The following is a 16,158-nucleotide window of genomic DNA, read 5'->3' as shown; positions in this document are numbered from 1 at the left end:
GATTCTGGTTAGTCTGCCAATGTATCATGCTATTTCGCTATGCATGCCCTCTGCAGCAGAACTCATCTGCAACTTCATGCTTCAGTGAGTAGACACACTGACTGTCCTTTCCTCCTGGACTGGATTCAGCCTGCTCCTGTCATGTCAGATAGCAGCATGATGGGAAATAATGTACGCGGCCTGATCTTTCTCAGCAACATTGGATGTAGCAGCTTCCATTACGGTTGCCCTCGTGCTGCAGGTCACAGTCATGGCTGTTCTCCTCTGGTTATTTGGTCTCGCTTGGTCTGGGCAACTTTGTCAATGAATGTGTTGCAATGTCCATGAATTATTCTCTGCCAAAGTTACAAAGCTGGAGGTACTTTAAAGCAACAAAGGGTTGGTGGGAGGTTGCCAGCATTACTACATGTATACGGGGAAGCTAGAATCTCTGAATGTTGCCCAAATCCCAGTTATTGATGGGTGAATGGTGTGAGTGTGGTATATTGAGAAACATGAGATGGTGGAGGTATGGTGGTATCATGTGCAGGTGCATCTACTGATCTCAGTGTACCTTTAGGAGATAATTGGATTTTCTCTGGTAGTTCAGCCATTTCCTCAGGACAAGAATTTGGGATTTAACTTCCGAGACTATTTCTATCTCAGGTTGGCCTTGAAGGGCTCCTGTCCCCCTTTGGGAAAATTGTGTCTTTCCTTCTTTTCCTCTCCATGACTAACGCTTTCAGCATAGCATTAGAAAACTGGCAGCCCTTTCTTTCGCCTTTTTCTCCATTTGTTGTGCTCTTCCTTCCAGGCAAGGATTCTGGAGACGGTTACAGCAGCTCCTGTCACATGAGAGAAACTCTTGCTTAAGAGATCCAGACTAGCTGTACATCAACATCAACCATGCATATAGCTTGGAGCTGTAGCTAGTCAGGAGCATGCTCTGCCATACACTATATTTGTCATTTAGACAAGGTTTGCATACTGCCTGCTTTAATGAAACCAGGCGTGGTGTAATCACGCATTAGATCTCTACACTTAATAGTGAGCCTCATCAATTTTTCCCATTTTGTCAGAAAGCAAATACTTCCACTTTAGGTTGGAGTCATGATTGGTTTGCAATGAATTCAATTCCCACAGTAATTGAGGTTACTGTGAAGGATTCTTAATCTCTCCCCTCTCTTGAGGTGTGGTGACCCTCAAGTTAAACCACCATCTCTTTTTGTTGAGGGAGCAGGCCGCTGGGACTAGGGTGATGTTATTTGGCAGCTGAGTGATCGAACTGAGTAGCTCAGGTGATTTATGTTGTACTTAACCACTGCTGCACAAGTTTTTGATAGGAAGACAGAGGGACAACTTTACTCTGCATCTAATCTATACTGTTGCTCATTCCTGATGAAAAATTATAGAAAAAGCCTTAATCTACATTTAATGCATATTATGCCTGATTTAGATTGACGCTGCTCCTTTTTAGGACTCTTACTTACAGGTTAAAATTTACTCTTGAGACTAGCTAAGGGAGGACAATCTGGAATCCCATCTAAGATGCCATTTGATTTCTAATATTTTGGGTTGTTGTGTTTTATCAGTGATAAAAGAGTTTCAACCATGACTTCAACAATGTCAAGGACAACAACCAGAACTACAACGATCACCACCAAACACTCCACTGGATCGGGGATGACCAGGGTGAAAAAAGTGAGCCAGGTGACGAAAATCACGTCCAAGGAAGGTAACTGCCAAGATTTTTCCTGAAAGGAAAACGGAAAATATGAGCAGGAGTAGGACATTTTATCCCTCAAGCCATCTCCACCACCCATCTCAGCATGGCTAATCTTCTGCCTTAATTATAATTATAAACTGATTACACAGACAACACATCAATTCTGAACTCACAGAGCTCCCCCAAACTTTGATTATGAGCTTGACAGACTTTCCTTATAATGACCCCTGCCAAACCTGTACCACAACTTCATATAGCTTCCCTACACATAGCCCTGACCATGTAACCTCACTCCTGAACCTCATAACAGCAACACTAATAATCTTTTTCAATTCTGAGTGTCAGAGTCAATGTATACAAAATCTCACAGAGCCTTTCTGCATTATTTGTTGCAACCTCGAACCTCATGGACTTTCTGTACACTAACGCATCTCAACCTCGAACCTCCAAGTCTGGCTTTATATCAACTGCGACAATCTATCACAACTGTGAATTTTCCTGATTTCCTTTACATCAACCATTGCTGTCTGTCTTAACCCTGAACCTCACAGAGGTCCCTGAGATAATCGTGGTCACAGGTCACAGTAGTTCATATTTTACATTGTACCTTTAACATTGTAAGTAATCTCTAAGCACTTTCAGTTAAGGATCAGTGCCAAGCTGGAGTAAGTAGCAGTAATGTTGGCAATACTCAAGTGCTGGCTTTTCATGAAGTTTTCAAAATGATAAGAGGGGTACGGCATTTGGGAAATAGTGTCCCAGAATGTGAATGATTTTTGCTGATGGTGGCTGTGCTAAAAATAACAGAATAGAGGGAGGGGCAACCATGCAAAACATCCGAGTTAGAAGAGTGGTAGCTGTAGAGGTAGGACAGCAATGTTCCTTTTAAGCTGCATGGCCAGGCAGCAACTTGAAAGTACTGTGCGCAATCTAGCCCCATTGACTGGCAAGGCCGTGGCTTCGCAATAAGAAACGAAGAGACTATGCATCTGAAGCAATCACCTGCAAAGTCAAATAAAACAGGGTAAAGAAGGTAAAAGAGCATTGACAGATTTGTGGATGGGAACTTCAAATTCAAAACATTCAGTGATCAGGATCGAATGAAACTGCCAAATATAAGGGTGATTGACGAATAAAATGTTGGATAAGAGTCATTCCACGTATTTCAAGATAGGCTGGAATTCATGGAGGCAAAAACTCAGAAATCAGCGGGGAAGTGTTGGAAAAATTGAATCTGGAAGGGACTGTATGAATCAAGGTTAAGCTGGACTCAAGAGTGAGGCAGAGACATTAAGAGCATCAAAGTAGGACATGCTGAGTAGTTTTTTTTGGAAAAATTGAAGCTGTGACGGGCAGACAGCAGAAATAGAAAGAGTTAGGAGACATAGATACTGGAATCAGATGTGTGGAACCAGATTTTTTTCCGTGATTTGTTGTAATTGTAAAAGAGTTGGAGACCATAGCTAGCAAAAGAAACAAAGATATGCTCGGTTCGCAATAAACAACTGCACCTCCCAGTCGCGAACCATTTCAACTCCCCCTCCCATTCCTCAGACGACATGTCCATCCTGGGTCTCCTGCAGTGCCACAACGATGCCACCCGAAGGTTGCAGGAACAGCAACTCATATTCCGCTTGGGAACCCTGCAGCCCAATGGTATCAATGTGGATTTCACAAGTTTCAAAATCTCCCCTCCCCCTACCACATCCCAAAACCAGTCCAGCTCGTCCCTGCCTCCCTAACCTGTTCTTCCTCCCACCTATCCCCTCCTCCCACCTCAAGCCGCACCTCCATCTCCTACCGACCAACCTCATCCCGCCCCCTTGACCTGTCCGTCCTCCCTGGATTGACCTATCCCCTTCCTAACTCCCTACCTACACTCACCTTTACTGGCTCCATCCCCGCCTCTTCGACCTGTTTGTTTCCTCTCCACCTATCCTGCCCTCTGTCCCTCTTCTATCCGCCTCCCACTCTCTCCCTATTTATTTCGGAACCCCCTTCCCCTCCCCCTTTTCTGATGAAGGGTCTAGGCCCGAAACGTCAGCCTCTCTGCTCCTATGATGCTGCTTGGCCTGCTGTGTTCATCCAGCCCTGCACCTTGTTGTCAAAGATATGGTGGTATGTGATCTTGTGAAGACTTCAGAAATGATGAGACGTTGCATAATAGTGAGGTTATTGGGATGGCTGAACGTGTGGGTGTGAGAGTTTTACACAAACATCAGTCCAATTTCTCACACTTTACACCCTTAGATTTAAAAAACCTTAGATTTATCTTAAAAAATACTTTATGCTACATCTCAAGATAATTTAGCCTTGTGAGCTTCAGCTATCTAGAACTTGGAATGACACATTTCACGATAATTTTCATTGGACACTTTTGACAAATATCAAAATCCGGAACTCATAACCTAGAGGTCTCAGCTAAATCTGGCTCTTTATCCAGGAACCAAAAAGCTGTGCAGCCGTTGTGAATCGTGGTAAAGAGATGACTATCTCTGAACAGTTTCATAACAATCTGCAGTGTACCCCTGCAGTTAAAAGTTGTTGCATTGTGTATATTTCAGAAGCAGACCGCGTACAAAGGAAATCATCGATCACCCAACAGTCGCTAAATGTTGTCACACGATCTTTCGAGATCCCTGCAGGAGAAAGTATCCCTGAGTTTGATGAGAAACCAAATTCCTCTGTTATACAAGAAGGTAAGCCAGCCTAATAATGTTCTTCCCTGATTCATTTCATTGTCTTTCCCCCACGTCTCTGATTGCAGCAAAGACGCTGAATGGTCGGTTTTTGGTTATCGCCTGTGCTTTTACTTTTGTTAAAAAGGTAGGAAAGGAGATGAAAATAACAGTTCCTTCTGCACCTTTTACATTCCCAATCTTGAGTAAAATTAAATAAGATAAAAGTATGGCAGATGCTGGAAGTAAAAACAAAAATTGCTTATCTATTTTTGGACCACTGACCTGAATTGTTAACTCTCTCTCTCTACTGGTGCTACCAGACCTACTGAATATTATCAACAATTTTTATTTCACTCCTGAAACTTGCCTGGTCTCCATTGTATATCTGAAGTCACATTCAAGCTCACAATTCATGAAATCATAAGATAAATTTAGCTTCAGCTAAAACATTAAGCAGGAGTTTAAAGTTCTCTTTACTGCTGCAAGGGTGTATTTGTGAAATCAAAATGCAGTGGCTATGAGGAATTGGAATTCGAACAAAAACTACTCAGCAGGTCTGACAGAATATATGGAGAAAGAAAGTTCGTGTTTCAGATTTGTGACTGTACAACTGAACTGGAATAATTTAGAAATGTAGGTTTCAAGCTGGTAAATAGTGAAGGAGGGTAGCAGAACAAAAATTTCAATGATAGGGTGAAAGGTAGGAGAGATTACGTGATGAAAGGTGAAATATTGCAAGACCAAGGGGAATGGTTATGGTACAGTAAGAAATCTAGATGTGAGTCCACAAGGCTGGAAGGTTTTCAGTTGAAACATGAGATCCTGTTCCTTAAAATTGCATTGATCTTCATTGGAACACTCCAGCAGGCCAAACACCAAGATCAGAGTGTGAATTAAAATGATAAGTAACTAGAACTAGTAACTTGGCATTATACTTCCCAACTGAACTAAAGTGCTCTGCAAAACAGCCACTCTATCAGGATTGGTCTGTGCAATTCAGAGGAGATAATGCTGCATATCCATCATATATGGATGAATCAGTAGATCCGCTCCCGATTAAAGTCCAGGTCTGAAGTATGCTAGTTGTACAACCCTGACCTATACAGGAAATCCAGATACGACCTTCATAAGGCCATCAGAGACACCAAGAGGCAATACCAAACTAACCTTGAGACCCAAACAAACCATATGAACACCTATCGTTTGTGGCAAGATTTACACAACATAACAGACTACAAAGCGAAGTCAAACAGACTCGCAGGCAACACTACATTTCTACGAATGAGCTCAATGCATTCTAAGCTCGCTATGAATAGATGGTCAGTGAAACAATGTCACCCATATCCAACAGCCTTGGATGCACCTGTAGCCATAGTCACCGTTATTGACTCTCAAACAATGACGAGACAAAACATAGGAAAGAGATAAGAGTGCTTTTAGTGGCATGGTTTAAAGACAACAATCTCTCCATCAACATCAGCAAAATGAAGGAGCTGGTCATTGACTTCAGGAGGCAGAGTGGGGGGCACAGCCCTGTCTGTGTCAGTGGTGCTGAGGTGGAGATGGTTGAGAACGTCAAGTTCCTGGGAGTGATGATCACCAACAATCTGTCCTGGTCCACCCATGTCAACACAATGGTCAAGAAAGCACAACAACACCTCTACTTCCTCAGGAAGCTAAGGAAATTTGGTATGTCCACAGGGATTCTTACCAATTTTTATAGATGCACCATAGAAAGCATTCTATCTAGATGCATCACAATGTGGTATGGGAACTATTCTTCCCAAGGCTGCGAGAAACTACAGAGAGTTGTGAACACAGCCCAGTCCATCACACAAACCAGCCTTCCATCCATTGACTCCATCTATACTTCTCACTGCCATGGAAAAGCAATCAACATAATCAAAGACTCCTCCCACCCCGGTTATAATCTCTTCCAATCTCTTCTGTCAGGTAGAAGATATAAAAGTTTGAATACACATACAAATAGATTCAAGAACAGCTTCTTCCCCAGTGTCATCAGACTTTTGGATGGACCTGTCAAATGTTAATTCTGATCTCTCTCTCTCTGCACCTTCTCTGTGGCTGTACCACCGTATTCTGCACTCTGTTCTACTACCATAATGCACTTTGTATGGTACGATCTGCCTGCATAGCACGCAAAACAACACTTTTTACTGTATCTCAGTACAAATGACAACAATAAATCAACCAGTATAGTTCTCTGACAAACGCATCATTTCAGTCTGTTCCAGCCTCACTTAGCTTATTTCTTCCTATCTTTTTCTCCCCTTGCTCAGTCCCACCCAACCTACATTCATGATTCTGATGCTCTATGTCAGTTCTTTTGTCTTGCAGAGCAATAGCTGTCAGTCAAACTTCCTACTCTCATCTAGAACTGGAAAAGTTCAACAGTTGTCTTTCCAAATTTATCGATCACATTTACCTGCTCTATCTCTGATTCTTCGCTTCTCTCCCTTGACTTCTTTCTCCTACAAATAATCATGCAAGCCTAATGAATCCCACAGCTACTGGACTAAACTTTCTCACACCCTGAATCCTGTGAAGCCTTCATTCTATTTCCCCAGTTTTACTGCCTCCATTGCGTCTCTTCTGATATATTATTTTCCACAATAGTGCTTCACGTCTTCCTTTTACCTTAATGAAGGATTCCACATCTCCAAGACCACTGTGATTATATTCAAGGCCCTCAACTGTGTTCAACTCACTTCCAGCACTTCTGCTCTCACCCTCTCCCTCCCTAAGCTAATGAAATTCCCTTTGTTCTCACATCCCACATCCCCACAGCAGCCTCTGCATTCAAAGCATCGTCCTCCACTATTTGCACAAACTCAAGCATGATGCCAACATAAAACACATTTTTCCCTTCGTTCTCCTGTCAGCATTCTGAAGGGATCATTCCCTTCATGACACATTGCTCCACTCCTCTAAGACCTGGCACATCTCTTCCCCCATCCACTTAGCACTTGACAGAGTGTAATACCTTCCCTTATTACCTCCGACCACCTCACTGCCCAGGGCCCCAAAGACTGCTTACAGGTGAATTGTCGGCCTGCAGCAGATCGATGTTATGATTAAGGAGAAGAATTTATTTTGGAAATATTGTGTTGGATCTCCTCAAATTCTAGGACATTGAAAATTGTTTAACATTGTTCTAACCAAATGATCCTTTTTGGGCATATTAACCAGAATGTTTTAAATTACACTCAAGAGATGTTGAGTTTGATGTTTGTGTGAACAATTTATGCCAGTTGTACTAAAGCATCTATTTTACTTTAGGCAAAGATGTAATTTTTAAAGCCAAGGTGTCTGGAAACCCCAAACCCACTATCACATGGAAGAGAGGAAGTGGAAAGCCAATCAAAGAAGGAGCAAAGATTTTCTACGACAGCATCACTAAGGAAAACATTTTAAAGGTATTTGAAATAATACATTTTGTTGTAGAGCAAATACAACGAGCTAATTAAGACAGTTGGTTGTTCAGTGTCAGATGGATTGATGCTTTGCATTTAAGTGACAGTGCAAAACATGATGTACTGCTAATAAAATAACAGCTGGCCTGTCACGTAATGTGGCCTATGTTGCTGTAATAGGTCATTCATTGATGCGTGCCATTGTTAAATTTAAATGTAAGCTTATCCATGCATATTTTACATTTAGGAATATGAGAATAGGAGTAAGCCAATCAGGCCCTGAGATCTGCTGTGCCATTGAATTAGCTCATGCTTGACCATCTACCTTAATGCCATTTTCCTATTTACTATTTCCATATCTCTTGATGTCATTAGTCTCCAGGAATCTATCAATTTTAGTTTTGAACATGCTCAATGATTGAGCTTCTAGAGCCCTTTGGCATGAAGAATTCCAAAGATTTATCACTCTCTGAATGAAGAAATTCTTCCCGATCTCAGGTTTAAATGGTCCACCCCATATTTGGGGGCTTCATTATCCATGGAATAGTGAGCCAATCAACAAGATGACATTTGCCAAAAGGGAATAGAGCTGTGTATTTCAGACAGCAATTCTACATTTCTGCATCTAACATTTCTGTACTATTTACACATAACAGTGCATGCTATTAATCTTGCTATTGAATTCACAATGAACTCTAATCCCTTGAGACGGTCTCTTCAGTAACATTCGAGCTGTTTTGATTGTATACATCAGACCTCAGGGGTTGAATCTGATATGTTCATGTCCTGACCCCTATTAATCTCCCATTGCAGCCAGCTACATGACAACATTCACTGAGATTGTACTACTAAGTATAGAGATTGGCATTAGCATCCCTTCTCAGGACTCATGGTTTTGGAGTGACAAGGAACAATGTTGAGGAAGCTAGTCCGTACGCGCACACAAAGTCTCAAAACAGTCAATGAAAAGGTTGCCATCCTGTCACACTACACTTCCAACCCAATCATACTGTTAATAACTGATTTGATAGAAACTAAGGTATATATTGCTCTTAAACACTCAGCCTCAATTCAATCAGGATTAAGAGTCATAGAGATATACAGCATGGAAACAGACCCTTTGGTCCAACTCATCCATGCCAGCTAGATATCTTAAATTAATCTAGTCATATTTGCAAGCATTTGACCCATATCCCTCTAAACCCTTCCTGTTCAATAATACCATTAGGCCATTGCCTCCACAATATATAGATTGGCATTTCAATAAGTATTGAGATATTTGGACCGCTCATGTTTACATAGATATGTTTTGTGAGGCTCTGTACGTAGAATTTATCTCACTGACAATGCATTTTGGAGAATGGGGTACCGCTGTCCAACTCACATCTTATGCAGTGCTGCAATCACCAAACTTGAGAGAAACACAGCCTGATTCCATCTGTACAGAGAAATCTTGTTGCAGGATCAAGATGTCCTTGGAAATCTCAAACTGTAACACAGACATGACTGATTTATTCAGTACTGCACTATACTGAGACAACAAATCCAGGTATATTTATCCTAGTGATTTCAGATTTCCAAGACCGACTTGAGAAGTACAGTACCAAATTAACCAATCTTGTTACAAATGCAGTTTTAATTTGTTCAACAATGGTATGGCTCATTTAAGACCATATTTTAGCCAGCTTTGCATCCTGCCAGTTCAGTTCTACTGAATGACAATGTTTTCGTGTTTAGTAAATGGATAATTTGTAGATATTCTGACTTTTACAGTTGGAGAATGTCACTCCAGATGATGAGGATGCCTACAAATGCATTGCTTCCAACACTCATGCTGACTGCACATACACTGTTTCATTGATGGTGACTGAGTGTAAGTTCTGAACTTGTGTGGATTGTATATAATGTTTATTTAGTGCATCTTGCTGAGGTATTGCTTCAAAAGCATTCCTGAATGATGTACAGGCAGTTACTAGACAAGTTTATTTTGCCTAGGCCTTTTGTGATTCTCTTTTCTTTAATATAGAGTGTAATAAAAAAAACTGTTTTAAAGATTATATTCATTCCATTCCCTTGGACAGCTTCACCCCACTTGTAGTGTTTACATTATCTGAGCTTCGATAGCCCTGTCCCAGCATTCCGAGGGTACTGCTATGAGTCAGCTATATGTGGCTAGATGCGGTTGTCATGGTCATGACTGTACTTCTTCACATTACAATGCAAAAAGGCTTTCTGCAAGCACGGTCCTCTGATATAACACAGTGTGGAGCTGAAGGAACACAGCAGGCCAGGCAGCATCAGAGGAACAGAAAAGCTGACATTTCGGGTCGGGACCTTTCTTCAGAAAGGGTGCCGACCCAAAACGTCAGCTTTCCAGCTCCTCTGATGCTGCCTGGCCTGCTGTGTTCCTTCAGCTCCACACTGTGTTATCTCTGACTCCAGCATCAGCAGTTCTTATTATCTTCCTCTGATATGAGCTGTGTTACATCAAGTCTACAGCAGAAACAAGACAGTTAGCTGAATTGGTCTATGCTGATGTTTATGTTCCACATGAATATTCTTCCACCCTTCTTATTTAATCCCATTAATACACCCTTCTTTTTGATTCTTCCTCGTATGATTATCTAGATTTTCTTTAAATGTATTTATTCTACTTGCCTCAATCACTCCTTGTATTTAGTTTCCCACCGTTTTATTATGTTTTCCTGAAGTAGATTTCTCTTTAGTTCCTTACAGGATTTATTTACGGCTATCTTGGTTTTATTGGCTTTAGGTTTTGAGTTCCTGTAAATTAGGGAGTTATCTCACAGACAAAGTTAAGCAACAGCTTGACATGGTCATACTCACAGAATAGACGCTATGTACAATGTCCCAGACAAATCCAACACCTTTTCCCTGGGTATGTCCTATCCCACCAGCAGAGGTGGGGGCGGTGATATACAGTCAACAGGGAGCTGCCATAGGAGGACTGAACATTGACTCCTGAGGCCGTGGTTGTGGTTGATATTTTTGGTTAAGGTCTTAGGTCAAACCATCTTCAGCTGCCTCATTAATAACCTTCCCTCCATCATGAGGTTGATGTTTGCTGATGATTGACAATATTCAGTACTATTTATAATTCCTCAAATCCTGAAACTGTCCATGTCCAAATGCAGCAAGACCTGGCTGATATTCAGGCTTGGGGTGACAAAGTGGCAAGTAACATTAGCTACAGATAAACGCCAGACAATGAACACCTCCAACAGGACAGAACCCAATGATTGCCCACCGACATTTAATGTCTGAATGGCTGAATCCCCCACTATCAACATCGTGGGAGCTACCAGTAACCAGAACCTGAGCTAGACCAGCCATATAAATAGTGTGGCAATAAAAATAGGTCAGAGGCTAAGAGTCTTGCAGCAATTTAATTACTTCACATCTTCCCAAAGGCTGCACCCCATCTACAAGGCACAAATCAGAAGTATGATGGAATGCTCCCCACTTGCCAGGATGAATGCAGCTCTGACAACATTCAGAAAACTTGACAGCATCCAGGACAAAGCAGCCTGCTTGATTTACATCGTAGCTACAAAATAATTATTCCCTTCATCACCAACTCACAGTGGCATATACCATCTACAAGATACACTACAGAAATCTATCAAGTCTCCTTAGACTCTATCTTCTACACCCATTACCGCTCCTATCTAGAAAAACTAAGACAGCAGATATATCCAGTCACACAAACTGCAAGTTTCTCTCTAAACCAATCATCATCCTGACTTGGAAATAAATCGCAGTTCCATCACTGTCATTGGTTCAAAATCCGAGAACTCCCTCCCTAATGACATTTGGAATCTACCTACACCAAATGGACTACATTGGTTCGAAAAGGCAGTTCTCGGGGACAACTAAAGATGAGCAATGAAATGCTGGCCCAGTCAATGATGAGTGAATAAAAACAAATGTACACATTTCTCACTCAAGTAATGAAAACTTAATTCTATCTTGCCATATTTAGAATACAAACATTGAAATTGTATAATGTTGTCCTGAGAGAGCTAACTATTCCACACAAATTGTTCAAATAATTCAAAATTTCTTACCCGTTCATGTGCAATATGTTCTTTTGATGCAGGTCAAGATAAACAGTTGAACTTCCGGACAATGTTGAAGAAAAGGTAAAGCCTTTAGTGCATTACTCAGGAAGATTTCAAGAGGGCTTCTTGCAGATGGCGATGGGATAATGAGATGATCAGAAGCAACAGAAGAAAGTATAAAGGCTACTTGCTGTTAAATGAAGGATTCATAGAAGATATACAGTAACTGGAGCATAAAGAGGGGAAATGCAATAGGCAAATATATATATTATATGCATATATGTGTGTATGTACATATATAGTCATAGACTGATACGGTACGGAAACAGTCCATGCCAAACACAACCCCAAACTAAACTAGTCCCACCTGCCTGAACTGGTCCATATCCCTCCAAATGTGTCCTATTCATGTTCTTACCCAAATGTCTTTTAAATGTTATAATTGTACTCACATCCACCACTTTCTCAGGAAGTTCATTTCACATGCGAACCACCCTCTGCATAAAAAAAATTGCCCCTCGTGCGTTTATTAAATCTTTTTCCTCTCACCTTAAAAATGCAACCAGTAAATATAGGCTACGTAGAAAAGGGTGCTAATAATTCAGTAGCATATTGCCGGAGGCTACTTGTGAGATAATGTGGAATAAATAGAGGATACTTAACCAATGATAGTAATAGAATGTTTAATGGTCTTCTCTGAGATATAAAGAGAATATTCAATAATTAACCATATGATATACAAAGTATTTGTAATGGTCTACTTTAGACATTATCAAGTAATTGTAAGATGTATAGAGGAAGTCTGGTAAGTATGGAATATAATAGAGCAGCTGTCCTCAAGCTTTTTATCATCTTAGCCTGTACTATTCTCTATTAAAAATTGCACAGGCCTACTGTAACACAACATGGTATTTTGTTGCATAAAAATTATCATGCAAATGATTATATATTTATTACTTGTCATATATTTATTATTATTGTTTGACTTATTTAATATGAAACCTGTTGCTGAGGTATCTTGGACAATGCATGTATGTATTGATCAATGTTCACACTGACTCGATGCTTTGTTTCCATTGATGTCAGTGCTGTATGGAAACAGGTTATTACTGAATTTGACCATCTCTTTTAACCCTTCAGAAGGAGAATTACTTCATTCAGCTCCACCAGTCAATATGTTACAGCTTCACGAGATTCTTACACATAAGCACTTGCCAGTAGAGGTCACTGGCTGACAATCAGGTGTGGGAAATCCTGGCAGACTTTATTTTACTCTTCTGACAGATATTGGACACACTGCCATTTAGCTCAAGATGGCTAATAGGGCATTGACCAGCAATCTAAACAAGTTATTCCTGTTCTAGTATCACATCAGTGGAAGCCTATATATTCTATGTATGTTACCATGTATGACACAGCACATATTACCTATGTTAGGCATTTTTATTACGTATTGCCAAATATTGCTTTTGTTATGCCATCATAAAGCACAAATTGCACACTTTGTTCCTAAAATTATGCAAAATATACATCCATCCTATACACACACAAACATCTATAAAGGTAAACGAAATTAAAATTACTTGTGCACTTGCCTATAAAGGCAGGAGCTGCTTATACCACATTAGGTATTGTTTGTACCAATAGTGCACCCTGCCCTGATTCCTCTCTAAAAATGTGGTCAAACTGTGTTCATTGGGTTCACCTGAATACATACAAACTCAGCAAAAGCTGCATATGTTAATCAGTGATAGAAAACCTAGCAGAAAAAAAGAGGATGAAAAGGAAAATAGTTTAATTTGGAAAAGTAAAAAGTGATTGTATTTGGAAAAAGCCCATAAATATATAAAAATATAAAGTCATACAAATATATGATTGGGAAAATGAGAACAAAACCAAATGACAGTTAAGTGATTGATATTTGATTGACCTGGCCCCTGTTTTGACCTTTGTTCTAGCAAAGGTAAGTTCTAAAACAACATTCAGATTCTTAAAACAGCAGTGATAAAACAATGAAACTTATATTCAATGGTCACTGAACATAGGGATGAGAAGTTTGGAGGTTGCCAACATTGAGCTGAATGAATGAACTGAGAAACTGGAAGAAATCCATATTTCACTTCTAAAGAAAATGACGAGTAAAGGCAGGCACTTGTTGAAATTAGGTTTTAAAGAAGCTACAACTAATCCAACCATTATCCCTGGCAGAATTTGATGTGTTTGTAAGCTTACAGGTAACTGTTAAAGAAGTGAGCAGCAAGGTGGGAAGTCTTCTATTTGAGTATTGAAACCAATTGGGCCAGCTTTGCTGAGGATATTTCTGGTCATTGAAGAAAGATCACTAAGGAAAGTAAAGAAGTTAGATAGCCCTTAGATAGCCCTTACCATTTACAAATGAGAACTTATATCCTGCAATTATGTTTGGTGGACCCTTTGAAAGTCTCTTACAGACCCCAAGGGAGCAAACAGAGCTCTGGTTGATCACTCCTGGTATAATAGATATTCAGAGTGTGAGTGTGGGTATGAAGCAGACATATGGTGGTGCTTGTCCTCCAAAATATTGGGTACATTTTCTGGGATCCTGCAGCACAATTTGGGCTTCATAGGCATCAATCAGAGATCATAAATGTTTCATCCTTTGAAATAAATAGGAAAATACACTCTGATTTTGAAGCTCCTCACCTCAGCTTGCTATGTGGAGATCGCTCAACGAGGAACTGGAATATACATCGTACTTGATAGTAACTGAGGTTTACTTGCAGGTCAACACCAGCTCCTAAGGAAGAAAAAAAAGTTCCAGATGAAAAGGAGATGTGGGAGATCTTAATGAAAGCTGATAAGAAGGATTATGAGAAAATTTGCCTGCAGTATGGCTTCACCGATTTCAGGGGAATGCTGAAGCGCTTAAAGGAAATGAAGAAAAAAGTAGAAACTGAGGTGGGAAATGTTTGCAAAGGTTTGAGTTCAGGAATGAGGAACAATAGATTCAATAATATCATCGTAACATCTGGAATTCAATTCCAAGTCAAAGTGATGAGATGAAAGTTTTTTTCTGTGTTTGCTTGTAGTAGATGTTCGATGAGAAGTGATCTGCTCTCATTAGTGATTTATTTCTTGACTTTGCTTTTACAGGCAGTAAAGGTTTTAAAGCCATTGGAGGACCAGGAAGGCAAAGTTGACTCAACAGTTACCTTTGATACAGTTTTGGAATTGAAGGATCCTAACATGAAGATGCAATGGTTTAAGGTGAGGCAGGAATAGTAGACTGAATGTTTAAACATTGCTACCAATGGGAGAAATAAAGTACCTCACATGTCATGCACTTGGAGTTCTTAACCATTTTCTATAGCCTGATCAGAAGGATGTTTTATTGCCGGATCTATAGGTTACATTGTTGTTTGTGGGGCATTGAGCAATAAACCAACTTCCTGAATGCAAGATGATCAGACTAGTTGTGGAAGTTATCAGCATCACTATATTCATAAATATTTAAGCCAAATCCTGAATTTTTTTTACATTTGTACATTGTCTCATCTACAATAATAATGCAAGGGATTTTACTGCGTAGCTGCAGTTGGATACAGCCAGATCTATGCACTATTATCTAGGGTGCTGAGTTGATAATGTTGTGTCAAGTTAGTTATCACTCTATATTCTTTGATGTCAAGGCAATAGTAGTAGAGAGTTTATGGAATAGTCAGCTTTGTGTTCTGTAGGGTTCTGGTGATAACATCTGCAGGATTAAAGTCTAACCTGCAGTGGAAAGTGCTCAAATAATGAACTTTTTTATTTTCATAAGGATTGACTGCAACAATGAAGTTGAACTCCTGCAGATGATAAATTAGCTGTGTTCTTATTATTTCTGATAACGGTTATGTTCACTTCCAATTATTCATTTTACCACCTTATCTCGTGAAAATGTGCACCTTGATGTAACCTTTCACTCCAATACTAAGTAATCCTTTTGATGTTGGATACCAGAGAGTAAATTTTGAAAGATTAATTCACCATGGGCAAGTTGCTTTTGGGTCTGTCCTTATACACAAGTGGTATGAAATAGTGGTCAGAGCCAATATTTTCCATTACGTAATTTACCACAGACTGGAATTAGTGTATGTACTGACTGTCAGTACTTCACACAGACAATCTTCCTTTTGAGGATACTGTCCTTCCTCCTCAGTGCTGCTGAGACTCAATCTCATTGTTCATTGATGTGACCTTTGTGCTGCATACTATGCAAGCCACTTCAAGCATTA

The 16,158-nt window shown here is 40.1% G+C and overlaps 1 protein-coding gene across 1 annotated transcript in view; it reads left to right on the top strand.

Annotated features, from left to right (window-relative positions):
* The first annotated feature begins 1,590 nt into the window (after nucleotides 1–1,590).
* Nucleotides 1,591–16,158, top strand: part of LOC109937262 (immunoglobulin superfamily member 22) — a 63,399-nt gene continuing 48,831 nt past the window's right edge. Inside the window, exons 1-7 of the mRNA XM_020535872.2 lie at nucleotides 1,591–1,714; nucleotides 4,270–4,404; nucleotides 7,687–7,823; nucleotides 9,594–9,693; nucleotides 11,941–11,983; nucleotides 14,665–14,839; nucleotides 15,035–15,148. Of these exons, the coding sequence (XP_020391461.1) occupies nucleotides 1,591–1,714; nucleotides 4,270–4,404; nucleotides 7,687–7,823; nucleotides 9,594–9,693; nucleotides 11,941–11,983; nucleotides 14,665–14,839; nucleotides 15,035–15,148 (828 nt within the window). The remainder of the gene's footprint in view (nucleotides 1,715–4,269; nucleotides 4,405–7,686; nucleotides 7,824–9,593; nucleotides 9,694–11,940; nucleotides 11,984–14,664; nucleotides 14,840–15,034; nucleotides 15,149–16,158) is intronic.

This window comes from Rhincodon typus, chromosome 17 (genome assembly GCF_021869965.1).
Source record: "Rhincodon typus isolate 14 chromosome 17, sRhiTyp1.1, whole genome shotgun sequence".
Classification (NCBI taxonomy): Eukaryota; Metazoa; Chordata; class Chondrichthyes; order Orectolobiformes; family Rhincodontidae; genus Rhincodon; species Rhincodon typus.
This window is presented reverse-complemented; position numbering and strand designations above follow the sequence as displayed.